The 13,816-nt window shown below is 33.8% G+C and overlaps 1 protein-coding gene and 1 long non-coding RNA gene across 2 annotated transcripts; one reads left to right on the plus strand and one right to left on the minus strand.

Annotated features, from left to right (window-relative positions):
- The first annotated feature begins 92 nt into the window (after window positions 1–92).
- On the plus strand, window positions 93–5,689 carry LOC149403409 (uncharacterized). Its single transcript, XR_016296028.1, has 2 exons — window positions 93–388; window positions 5,605–5,689. It is a non-coding gene; the product is annotated as an uncharacterized LOC149403409 (long non-coding RNA).
- An 879-nt stretch (window positions 5,690–6,568) lies between these two features.
- Window positions 6,569–12,240, minus strand: LOC149403410 (IAA-amino acid hydrolase ILR1-like 2). The gene is made up of 5 exons (XM_089609830.1): window positions 11,789–12,240; window positions 11,002–11,127; window positions 9,976–10,290; window positions 8,426–8,554; window positions 6,569–7,054 (listed from the first exon to the last, which is right to left on the minus strand). Exons 1-5 carry the CDS (start codon window positions 12,176–12,178, stop codon window positions 6,677–6,679), a joined length of 1,338 nt encoding a protein of 445 aa, XP_089465956.1. The 5' UTR covers window positions 12,179–12,240; the 3' UTR covers window positions 6,569–6,676.
- Between the last annotated feature and the right edge of the window lie 1,576 nt (window positions 12,241–13,816).

Here is a 13,816-nt window from a genome sequence, read left to right on the forward strand (position 1 = left end):
TGCAGTACATAAACTTTATAAATTAAATAAAAATGCAGTACATAATAAACAATTTAACAAATATTGCTAGTACAATTAGCTATAGTACCATTGACATTTCAAACCAATTTTCTTTGTGAAAAACAAAATACATGGAAAAAAAAATAGCCACTTGCTATGGTTTCGTTTATAAAATACACCCCTGAAAATTATCAAGCCACACAATCACAAACTAGTCCAGTGGAGAGAGAAAAAAGAAAAAGAAAAAGAAAAATGAGTTTCCAAGTGAAATTTGTGTGCCTTGTGGCTTGTTTGGCTATATTGGCCATGGTTGTGGCGGCTCACGAAGGTCACAATGACACCATGGACGGAATGGCTCCGATGAGTTCAAAAAACTCCACCAAGTCAGGCAATTTCGCCGGATTCTCGGCTCCGTCGCCGGCGATGATCATCGGCGCTTTGGCTCTTTCTCTCCCATTTTTGGCTGCTCTCTAGGCTCCAAAAAAAAAAAAAAAGTTTGAGTGGTTCACTTTGTGCTATTTCATCATTGTACACTTTCTTGCTTGCTTTAACTTTTTTTTTTTAATTCATGTTTAATTTGTCTCGAGTGTGACTCTAGAATTCATAACCTTAAGTGTGTTTGGGTGAAAGTGTTCACTACTTGATCTGTTCCATTAAATTTTTCTCTGTGTGTTGTTTGGGTCTTGATTATGGCTGATTGGCTTTTGGAAATAATAAGAGAAGATTTGTATGTGTGACATTTTTCTTCTTCTTATGGTCGCTTGACTTAACTAGTTTGATGCTTATAATGATATGTTATTGATTTGCCACATGTATATATTTATGAAAGAGCAAATTACTGAGGAAAAAGAAAAGGCAAAGAAATGATTTTTAGAGGACAAATTAAAAAAAAAAGTTGTTTTTTTTATGCTTATTGTGATATCCGTTTGTTGGCTGATTTTAATATCCCCTTCGAACTCAAGTATCCCCCTTCACATTCCGTTTTTTAATATCCCCTTCGAACTCAAGTTCGGAGACTTTAATCTAAACAAAGCGTATAATAGAGATATGAAAGAGCTATAGACATGAATTCTTGCCCGGATTTTTTTTTTTCCTTTCCAAGTGAGAAGGAAGAGAAACAATCTAGGAATCTAGGTCTCATTTTACCTTGTTAAAAAATGTAAGATGTTTGTATTCTTGAGTTTCATACTAATTATATATTAAAAAGCCTTGAGCTACTTTTATATAAAACAATTATATTGGATGAGTCTTCTCTTGTGTTGAATGTTCGTATGAAGTTATGTTTGTATATAGTTTGTTTATTTGTTTGTTTGTAAAAGGTTCGTTTATGAAATTCTGTTTAACGAGAAAGGCAAAATGTCGCACACAATGTAGAGGCAATGTGTTCGATAACTTGCACAGAGGAAAATAATGGATAATAAATAAACAATGCGTAAAGTAAATGACACACAATATGTTTACCCAATTTGGTGCAATGTCATCTACATCTAGGGGCTCTCAGCTAATGGAAATGAATTCATTATAAAGTAATCAATAGTACAAACGAGGACTTATATGAATAACACAAATAAACAATGACCTAAGTCTATTACTACTAGTGATTACCAAAACAAGGACTCCCCCTGAATTTGAGACCCCTCTCAATTCCACTCTTCAAGCACTCTCTGATGCTTGGTAGCCTTAAATGACAAGTTACGTGAAAACTTCAATCACGAATGCACAAGAACCCACAATCTCTCAAACACTCAGATCCAAATATGTGTTTAGAGGTTTACACAGCTGAAGATCAATACAACCAGTTTTCTAATCCGCCAGTCGAGAACGTCTAGGTACCTTGGTTATTTGATCAAAAGCGTCAAGAACTGCTAAGGGGGTAACACTCGACTTTTATAGCAGTCATACAAGTCTGGAAGTCAATCTAGAGTTTCCTTACCCATAAACGCGTGAAGATCATCAAAGAAAATATTCAGCGATAAGATCTGGAAAAATAGGAAACTTTCCAGAATTACAGTCTGCGTACAAAGAAAAAGATGTCTTTACAAATCCTGAAGCATGTTGTCCGACATCTTTCCTTAACAACTTGCAGTAAAAAATAAGTCAACACATAACATAACAACAGTTTCCAATCTAATCGAATTGGGTAATATCCATTCCAAACATGTTAACGGGTAATACACATTAATATTTAGTATTTACATGAAATGCTACCCGACCCTAAATCATACATGTTATAATTTTTTCTTATCTAAACAAAATTATTAACCTAAATATACTTTCCTAATAATTTAGATATTTTTGTTGTCTATGAATTCTACTTTACTTTAAAAACTCAGGTTAAATTGTATCATCACTTAAATTTTTTTTTTAATTGATATTAATTCGACTTATTAATTGATTTTTTTATTATTATTTGTAAATCGGGTTAACGGATAGCGAGTACATGAATTTTATACATTTGATCTGTTATCTGGCATGTTAAAGAAAATATGTTAACATATATGGATTAACAGGTATTTTTTTTTTTTTTTTTGTAACAAGTACCGATATAGTTGCACCCACACCGTTTCCATTCCTAGGTATTATCATACTTAAAGATTGGAAATCATTGGGATATAGTTGAAACTTATTACCGAGTTTCACAAAATAGAAAGATAGATAAAACCGAAACCTTTATTCCCGATCTCAAAGCATCACCCCACGTGCGGTGGCGGAGCAAAAATTTGAATTTTCATACAATTTTAGAGCGGCATATATTGAAAAAAATTTATACAATTTTACGCTAGGGTATGTTTGGTTGAAAAATAAAAATTGAATGGGAATGAGAAAGGGAATGAGAATGAGAATAGAATGTAATGGAAACAATATTAATTTGTTTGTTTTATATTTTGAATCATTCAGAAAATAAAATAGAATGGATTGTGTATTGACAAAAATACCCCTATTTATTCATCTTCCCCAATCTGCCACATGACTGGATATAGAAAGAAAAATGAAAGCATAGCATTCTTGCTTGCTTTAATGTCGCTCCTGGATAAAAAATGGCTCTCAAAACTCAGACTCGCCATTAAAGAAAAAAAATGACTCATTCTTTCTTCCTTTCTTTCCGGCTGAAGTCCTCAACGAGAGTTTTTTTTTTTTTTTTTTTTTTCCGAGTTAGGGTGTTCTTGTGGGTTGGACGCTTGCACCGACCGGCGGAGGCGGTGAACTCGTCGATGGTCGCACCGTCGGAGGGGTTGAACTCTTCGGCGGTCGTATCGGACTGAAATCGTCGGCGCTTGCACTGGCGGAGACAGTGAACTCTTCGACGGTCGCATTGGGCTGTGAACTCATCGGCGCTTGCACCGGCAGAGACAGTGAACTCGTCGGCGGTCGCATCGGGATGTGAAATCGTCGGCGGTTAGAGCATTGAGAGATGACATGGAGATTGAGATTATGCAAGAGAGATCCTGGGTTTCTTCACGAGATCCTGGGTTTCGTCGGCGACAAAATGGCGGAGGATTGGGTTCTTTTTTTTTCTCTGTCTGAGATTTTTCTTTTGAGTTTTGTTGAGTTAGATATTAAATTATAGAAAAGGTTAATTTGGGAAAAATATTTCATTAACGGATGGAATGGTTCATTCATCCCATTTTATAAAGAATCAAATTAATGCAATGATCATTCCATATAATGATGATTACCTCGTTTAAAAATGAACCAAACGAAACAATGATGAATTTTAAGAATCCATTCCATTCCATTCCTTTAAAAACTCACCAACCAAACATGCCCTTAACATAATCAACCATTGAGGGACGCCTAGCATGGGCTTTACTAGGTCCATGAATTTAATTTTTAAAAATGGTTTAAGCCTATTTAAAAATTAGAGAATTAGTATTTATGATTGATTCGTCAAAATACTTTTTACGAATCTAAAATGTGCAACTATTATATTAATTACTGGTTAACTTTAATTTTCCACTCAGATTTAGATATTTCATACTCTGATTATAAACATCTAATCTAGTTATAACAAATGACTAATAATTTGATTAATATTAGTTTAGATTTTTATAACAAATGATTAAGAATTTGATTAATTTTGATTATTTCAACTTATTCTATCAGTCAATAATTAAAAGAGTAATATCATTATCATCTTTCGTGAAGCAATATTTCTAAAAAAAAAAAAAAAAATCAATTTTGTAAAAATTATGTGGAGACTTATATGTCTTTTCTGGTCCCTTCCTTCCATTCGCCTTTGTAGAGTTGCCTCACATGAAACGATATTCACGTAGTTCAATATGTGATTGGTGATATGATTTAGACGTTATAGTTGTGTATTAAATGACATTAATTATTATTATTTTTCGTAAAATGCTTTAGTTGGCCTTTTGTTACTCATCCATTTTTTCAACTAAATTTGCTTTTTAACGTCGATTCTTAAAAAATGACGTTTGTACAATTATTTATGTTGCTATTTAGTGAAGTAAATTCATTCCACGGACACGTCCTTAAATATAAACTAAATAGAGATTCCGTTCCGTATGACTACCAAAAAATGAGAAAGATAATGGAAATAACCGACTATTGACTTTTAAACTTAGATAAATATGAGAGAGAGAGAGTCCATAGTATGATCTTAACTATCTCAAGACATTGTAACATGATCTTAACTATCTCAAGACATTGTAACATGATCTCAACTATCTTGAGTATTATAGCAATATATATGATACAAAAAAAAAAAAATAAGTCTAGCTGTATTATAACTTATATTTGGAGTGGCAACTGTTTTATAATTTTTAAGTACATTTCTTATTGTTCACAAGAGTACAAGACTATGGGATTAATTATACATCTTAAAAAGTAGTCGCGTCTTTGGCCTAATGTTGAGTATAAATCATTCTTTTGTTTTCTCGCATCCAACTTGAAAATAGAAATTAATACAAACAATAATCCTCAACTACGTAACTAAAAGTCTAGAAATTACTTACAATACCTTCTTTTCAAATTTACTCTTAAATTCTCGTTTATCTTCTTTTCAAATACCTATATTTTATAGCTAGTATTTTCCTCGTTGCTGTTTTTTTATTATTATTTTCCAGTGTTATTTAATTTTTTTCTTCTCCTTTTTATGGTTTCATTTATAATAACCACAAAATAGTCGTACACAAAAATGAGGTAGTTATAAAATGTTGTAAAAATGTGAGATATTTGTGAAATAACTCCATTAAAAAGTCAACACGAGACCATTTCTCCTTATTATTTTTTAAAATATATTTCTGCTTATAAAAAAATGCAGTACATACGCATTAAACAAATTAATGCTAGTAGAAGTTGTAGCCCCATTGACATTTAAATCCAAATTTTCCTTGATGCGGTTTATAAATAAACCCCTCAGAATTTTCAATCTACACAACACAACAACAAGAGAAAAGAGAAAAAAAAAAAAAAAAGAAAAAAAAAAAGAAGAAGAAATGGCTTTTGGAGCGAAAAGCGTGTGCTTTGTGGCTTGTTTGGCTATATTGGCTATGGTGGTTTTGGCTCACAACGGTGTGGACCATGGTAAGCACGGTATGGCTCCGATGGCTCCACCGCCGGGAGCCCATAACGGCACCAAGTCAGGCAATTTCGCCGCCGGATTCTCAGCTCCGTCGCCGGCGATGATCTTCGGCGCTTTGGCTCTCTCTCTCCCCTTTTTGGCTGCTCTCTAGAGCTTTTGAGTTCCCAGGTTCCACTTTTGTGCCACTTTGTCTATGGACCCTTTTTTTTTTATAATCTTTTTTTCATGCGTTTTGTTTGGGTTATTGTGTTGTTGTCACTTGCCATTGGTGACCCAATTGGCTTTTGGAAATAAGAAGAGCGTTCTTTTGTGTGTGCGTGTGTATTTTTTTTTTTTAATTTTTTTTATGGTTGACTTTGATAATTTGGTCTTTGATGTTTATTGTGAACTTGTGATGTTATTCACTATAAAAACTGCAAATTAGTGAGAGAAAAAAAAATTAAAATCTTAGGAAATAATGAATGAGAGCTTATTATGTTGTATTTATTTATAATCATCATAATTAATATGGAATTTCCCGTTTTGATCCGGTCGGAATTTTGCTTGAGACCGTCCGTTCTCTTTGGGGTGGATTCCGATCAAAACGGAACAAAAATCTCATTTCCGCAAAAAAAAAATCTGCCTAAAAAATGGCATTGGATCCATATATATATATATATATATATATATATATATATATATATATATATATATATATATATTAAGGATCCATTAGGTAACTAGTCATATTTACAGTTTGACATTGCTAAATAGCCAATGTTTCGTAAATCTTAGGTAAATAATCACTTCCATATATTTACATACGTAAATCTTAGGTAAATAGTCATTTATATTTATGAGATCATGTTATCTTTATGACTATTTACCTAAAATTTACGAAACGTTGACTATACAACAATTTTAAACGTTTTAGTTGACTATTTATCTAATTTTTTGTATTTTTAATTTCTCCCAATAAATGATTTGTTCCAAAAGCCCAGGTTTACCTGCCCTGTGTATTTTTCTATGATGATTAAAAGTGCAAACTTTTAGTGGAGAAATGAATGAATTATATGAACTTGAGGAAATTCCATACATAAAAATATAAAAATAAGAGAGCCTATATATATGACATGAAATCATCTATACATGGCATTAGTGAGAGTTGGTTGAATAATCGGAGAGATAAGAAAGAGCGAAAGAGGCGTGAATCGCAGCCCCGATCGGAAGAATATCCTCATCGACAACGAAGTGAGGGTTGTGAGGCGAATGAACGGCCCCGATCTCTTCGTTGCGGGACCCGAGGAAGAGGAACGAGCCCGGGACCTTGTCGAGATAGAAGGCGAAATCTTCGCTTCCCATGAAAGTTTGGGAGAGAAGCGTCTTGTGTTCTCCGACGATATCAGCGGAGACTCTCCGGACATGGTCGTAGATCCGCTCGTTGGTCACCGTTGGAGGAATGTTTGTCTGTCCCTCGCCGGAGATGTCGATCTCCGCCGAGCATCTGTGGACCTCCGCTTGACCTTTTATTACCTTTGCAACCGCAAGAAAAAAAAAATTATTTGCAAATTCGGAAAAATTCTATATCTTTATGCTTTGGGGTTTTTTTTACGCAAATATTTTAACAAAGTTATAACTAAGTAAGCTACATGAAACTTATCGATTGTATTTTAGCCGACGTCTTGTTAATATTTGAAAATTAGCCAATTTAATTACGTGACAAATAATAATAAGAATGGAAAGTGATGTGGCAATTTGGTTAATAATAAAAGTCTAAGTATTAATCAAATATTGTCTAAATACAATTTCAACGTTTCATAAAAGCTATATAGATAGAGTATTCATATATAATGGGGCAATTAGACTAGTAGCCTAATAGTCCACTCTCCTTTTTAAAAACAATTAATTGGCTGCATAAGCCACCTAAACTATAGGAATTGTAAATTAGCCAACATTTGGTAAATACTTTGTAAATAGCCAACTTGCATATGTGGCAGCCTATTAACTACCTAAAATATATGTTTGACTGTGTTAAATAAGTCTTTTATTAATCTCTTAATAAGTTTACTTGACTATTTACAAGAAATTAACTAAAGGTGGGCTATATCTCAATCCACTATATCCGTGTGGCTATATAGCTTAATAACCCTTTTAAAAAAATAGCTCAGCAGGCCGAAGTTAATTAAACCAAACCGAAGTTTCATTTTATTAAGAAAATAACCACCAGACAGAAGTTAATCAAATTAATTGTTCAGTTAATTGAACTAACTGTTTAGTCACTAAAATTAATTGAACAATTAATTTAATTAACTTCGGTTTGATGGGCTATTTATTTAATGAAATAAAATTTGGACTAGATCTTTAAAAGCATGTAGAAGATTGACTAGTTACAACAAATACTTGTATTATAACAGGATGACATTTTTGCTACCATACTAAATTACTAATTTTTTGAGCAAAATATCAAGAGACTATTGATTTTGTAATTTTTCAATCATGTTCATAAAATAATTTTTTTTAACACAACATTCAACATATAAACAAATCTAAGCATATTTTAAAAAATTTACGTGAGTTATATGAGTAAAATCTAATACAAAGTCTTACGCAAAAATCTAAAGAGGAAACTAGTTCGTCATTAGCTTTAATCGGAGGTTATAATTTAAGTCAACTCGTTCATCTTATATAATTGACAAGTAAACTTAAGTATGCATATATGTTTTACCCATCTTATAATTTATATGAAATGGCTTCAACGAAATCAATTATTCAAGTACCATTTTGTTTAAAAGCAATGGTTTATGGAGCAAAATGAAACTGAAACTTACGTAATAGTTTATGCTTTATTTGTGCCACAAAAAGGTTTTTTTTTTTTTTTTTTCTTTTCACAGTTAGTTATATTACCTCTTGTATTCTTTTCCCAAGAGCACGGAAACTTTTCCGATTGAAAGCTCTGAAAGTGCCGGCAATCGTTACCGAATCAGGGATGACGTTGAAAGTTGTTCCGGCTTGAATCATTCCGACAGAAACCACCTGCAAAAAAAAATATTGTCAAATAAATCTCACAAATATGGGTTAGTTTAAATCTATAATCTAATTATACGGGTTAGTTTTATATTCAATATTTTGATCAAATACTTGTGAATCAATCCCTAGTAGGACAGAGCCAACTTGGGCCTAGTCCCCTCAAATTTTTTTAATGTAATATTTTTTTTTTCATTTATTTTACATTAAAAAAACAAATACAACCCTAGCCCCCCTTAAGAACCTTTTTTTTTTTTTTTTTTTTTTTTTTTTTTATATCTCAGCTTCTTCTCTATGGCTTTCCATTACTTTCATTCATAACCTCGATAATTTGGACTGTAATTAGATTCACGAAAAACAAAGACTTATGACTTAATAAAGCAACAAATCATTATACAATATTAACAAGTGATATACTTCTGTCAACATACACTTAACTTCATCGGTTTCTAGAGGGAATTAAACTTGGGCATCCGAAACAAAACATAACTAGAATTTTGTTTCCTTTTGGCCACAAAACAGTACTAGAAATTTTGTTCCAGTTTTGTTCAATGAACAGAATTTTGGTACCATTCCAATATTGTTCACTAGAAAAAAAAAAAATTTGAAAGTTTTTCCGGACATATTAAAGCATATTTTAGGGTTTTTTTGTTTTTGTTTTAACATATGAACAGTATCGGAATAACCAGAAAAGAGCATTCTATTCCGGTTTGGCTAGAATCTCAATATTGTTTGTACCGATATCGGCAGGGCCGGCTTAATGGATTTCGAGGCCTAAAGCGAAACTCAAAATTTGAGTGTTTTTTTCCTGAACGTCACAGCAAGAACTCTTTTTTAGATCGAATCAAATTTTTTCTCATCATTTTACTTATTCTAATCGTATCATTATCTCAATTCAAATTTTTTTTAAATAGACATAATCTTTGCTTATATTGAAACTAAATTTAAAAAATGGCAATGCACATCAATTAAAAAACACACACACACGCAAAACTAATTTAAATAAAACAATTAAAACGGTAATGTTTCATTTTGTAAAATAAATAAATGGTAGAATTAAAGATCAATAAAAAATGGTTAAAAATTTAAATAAAAAGATCGGCTTTTATTTTTTTTATTTTTTATTTATTTATTTTAGCAATAGTCTTTTAATTGTCTTTACTCTTTACAGTAAGTTACATTGCTTTTGGTATCTTTGGCCGATAGGCCTGCGAAAGTTCTAACATTTTCTATTTTAATTTATTTATTTTTACCAAATTAGTACGGGTTTCAATTTTATTTTTCTGGGCCTCCCTTCTATGAATAGACCTAAAGCACAAGTTTTACAACCCTTGCGGTTGGGCCGGGCCTCAATATCGAAATAATATAAAATGAGTGTTTCATTTTGATTTGGCTAGAATCTCAAGAGGAATGACCGAGATTGTTTTTACCTGGGAATCAAGAGGATCAGTCTCCCGAGAAACGATGCTCTGGAGGCTAATGACAGAGGACGAGACAGCCAAAACGGGGTCGATGGACTGCTGAGGCACCGCGGCATGGCCGCCTTTGCCGCTAATCTTGGCGGTGAAGCTGCCACAACCGGCAAGAAACTCTTTGGGCCGAGCCGCCACAAAGCCCGTCGGAAAAGAGGGCGATACGTGGAGCCCAAGTATAGCCTCCACGCCCTCCAACGCCCCTCCCTCAATCATCCCTTGAGCCCCGACCCCTCGCTCCTCCGCCGGTTGGAAAATTAGCACTACCGTCCCCTAATCAATTAGTTAAAGAAATTTATAAGCAATTAACACACATCAAATTTGTTGTTTGCTAAGAGCAACTCCAATGCTAAGTGATGCTCACTCATGACACATAATCATAAATAAATAATATGTACTAAAACAATATTATAGTTGACAACTTTTATAGATGTTCACAATGGAGTATTTTATAATATTATTTTAGTACATATTATTTATTTTATATCAACTTTATATTATATATGTATAAAAATAATAGTGAGCATTGGTGCTATATACTAGCATCATTACTATAATTATTATGACATTTTAAGTTGCTCACAATGTATGAACAACTTAAGTTGCTTTCCACTTAAACTCCACCTAAGCACGAACAACTTCCATTAGAGTTGCTCTAAATAATCGATGTTTGGTTAGTTATAATTAATTTGTCACTGATTCTATTAAGAATAATTAATTGACAAATTTTGCCCAAACAACTCTTGCCCGTTAATTGTCAATAGGCGAAAATTATTTGGGTAATATTGTCAATAAATTACTGTTCATATAATCCGTGACTAATTAACTATAACCAATTAGAGGTTGGCTATTATGCAAAATTAAGATCTTTATATGGTTATATAGAACCCTTAATCAAATTACTATAATAAAAATAAGTGATATATGTGAGTATAGGAATGTAATATCATTATTATTATTATATATATATTTTTTTAAGCATACTTGTAATAAATGTCGGAGTTCTTGGAGAATCCTGGCCGCGCCGAGTAGCATTGCCACGTGGGCGTCGTGGCCACACGCGTGCATTTTTCCGTCCGATCGGCTCTTGTGCTTCCATTCCACTAATTCCTGGTCAAATTCAAAATTCGGAATTAAATAAATAAAAATCGTACAACAGTATTTTCATGTCACGAGTCACAACTGAGTTCATTATTTTTGGAAACAAAACTGACTATAGTCTTCATGTGCGGATAGAATTTTAACTACATTTATGAAAGTGCATGTCCCACTTTCTGATGGGAAATAACTAATAACTCTGCTACTCCAAAATTGGACCAAAAATAAGAAAGTCCCACACTCCCACCCATATACTATTTATATTGAAAAGCCTATAACACAAAACAAAAACAAAACTACTATTCATAATAGCTTTCTTTTTATATTTATTTTTCTTTGTCGTAATAACCACCCGTGAATCCGTGATCAATTTATATTAAATCTCCTTTTTTTTTTTTTTTTAATAAATCACCTTTAACTTTGTCCCATTTAAGTTAAAAAAAAAAAAAAAAAAATTCTTCATAAGTACTCCTGACCTACTAATTTTTCCATTTAGAAATTTAAAAAGTGAAACCAGTGTACTAGTAGACATCTCTGAATTAATAATAAAAGTGTACATTAAATTAAATTAAATGTTACCTTTACCTACTAATTATTTCATTTGGAAAATTGAGAAAAGAAAACATAACACACACCACACCACCAATATAATAATTATTGAATTAATAAGTACCTGAATAGGCAAGGCGTCCATGTCAGCTCTGAGCGCGACAAACGGCGGAGAGCCCGAGCCGAGCCGAGCCACGATTCCGGTCCGAGCGACTGGCCAGCGATAAGCCACGCCGAGCCGATCGAGCTCGGCTCGAACAAGCGCGCTGGTCTCAAACTCCTCGAAAGCCAGCTCGGGGTTCTCGTGGATTCGCCTCCTGATATCCCTCATCCACCTCACCAAATCCGGACCGTTGGATACTCCGACGACGCGGTCTCTGAACGACACGTGGCTTCCCTCGATGCGACCCGTACGGACCGAGGAGTTTGATGAGGCCACGCATGACTGGGCTATCGAAGAAAAGAAGAGGAACAGAAATAGTGTGATCGCTTTGAGATATGAGAATGACTCCATTGTATTTTTTTTTTGGTGCTGTGAAATGACGAAAGAAAAGCAATTGGGTTGAGTTATATTTATATATGAAATAATAAGAAAGTGGTGAAGTTTATTTATTTATTTACCGTTGATTTTTTTTTGTGTGTGTGTGGGCAGTGGCTTATTGAGTAAGTGGAGAGACCACAAAAGTCAGGCACGTCACATAATAGACACACGTGGAATTAATCTTTGTTACATGTGTTTGATAAATTTTCTCCGGCCACGTAAAGGACATGAATATTTTTTTTTTTTTTTTTTTTTTTTGTAGAAAAGTAACTTGTCTTTATGGTTTAAAACCACTGAAATTTTGTCGATAGTAATAAATTAAAGGTGTACCGTGTACCAGTTAGTTAGTCACTGTTAGTTCATAAAATTCACTGCTACAAATTGAGCTATTTGCGTAGCTCGAAAAGTGACGCAATAGGTCATTTGCGTCACTTTATAGGTCTGAGACGTCGCTTTTAAAAAAGAGACGTTCCACGTGACGCCACGTCGGATCTAACGCACAAATCAGTTGGGGCTTCGCTTGGTTAAAAGTGACGCAATAGGCTCCGCGTCGCTCGAAAAATGAGCGACGCAACAAGTATAAAAGCGACGCAATAGGCCCGGCGTCACTCGTTTATCAAGCGACGCAATAGATAATTTATTTTAAAAAAAAATTACTTTGAGCGCGAGATTCAAATTTTAAATTTTAAAATTCAAATCTCATGCCCTCCAAAAGTAAAATTCGAAAAACTTAAAACCACAAATAAAAATAATTAAATTAGAATTTCAAAATAACTTACCGGGATGAGAGGCTCGGCCGTAAGCATGGAGACATGGTCGGAGTGGCTAAAGGCGGTCGAGGAAGTCAACACCGAGTAAAAATCTTGAAACCACAAGAAAATATACATTATAATCGAAACCTAAAATTAGGCCGAAACCTCATAAAAATGTTAGTTTAAAAAAAAACCAATTATATAAATGACCACAAACATACCTTCGACGGAAACAATGAAGGTCAAAATCGTGAGTACCGGACGAACCTTCCAAGACTGAGTAAAGGAAACCAAGGTTGAAAATCGTGGGTTTGAAAGTGAAGAAAAACCTTGGGTGGTCTCGTAAGAAGAAGAAGAAGAAGAAGAAGAAGTGTGGTTGAATTCGCTAAGTTCGGATTTTATACATGGAATCGTGCGTCGCTCAATTTAAAAGCGACACCCTAAATGATAAAAAGTGACGCAATAGATCAAAAGTTATGCATAGATTTAAAAGCGACGCAATAAGTCGAGCGTCACTCATTTATTGAGTGACGCAATAGGTTGGGGGCGTCACTCGTTTATTGAGCGACGCAATACATAAAAAGCAATAGGCAGGGCGTCACTCGTTTATCAAGCGACGCAATAGGTAAAAAAGTGACCCCCGCTACATGTCACCATATAATTGGACTTTGTGAACTTTCTAGCGTCACTTATTTAATAAGCGACGCTCAATTTAATCCCGCCAATCTAGCGTCGTTTTTTTACAAAACGACGCCCGATTAATTACACGTGGAGAATTGTGGCCATGCCACATCATATTTTGACAAGAAAAAGAGTAATTACGTCCCTTAAAAACAGCAGTGACATAATAGGGGCGACG

This window comes from Urtica dioica, chromosome 3 (genome assembly GCF_054948205.1).
Source record: "Urtica dioica subsp. dioica isolate 48M chromosome 3, U.dioica_male_clone48M_v1_H2, whole genome shotgun sequence".
NCBI lineage: Eukaryota > Viridiplantae > Streptophyta > Magnoliopsida > Rosales > Urticaceae > Urtica > Urtica dioica.

Bases quoted from the DNA above. Each gene is read 5' to 3' on its own strand.
- LOC149403410 (XM_089609830.1), bottom strand. From the start codon at position 12,178: ATGGAGTCATTCTCATATCTCAAAGCGATCACACTATTTCTGTTCCTC. The intron at 10,291-11,001 runs GTATGCTTAAAA...CTAATTGATTAG, and splicing joins AACTCCGACATTTATTACAA to GGGACGGTAGTGCTAATTTT. The intron at 7,055-8,425 runs GTAATATAACTA...GCGGTTGCAAAG, and splicing joins TTGGGAAAAGAATACAAGAG to GTAATAAAAGGTCAAGCGGA.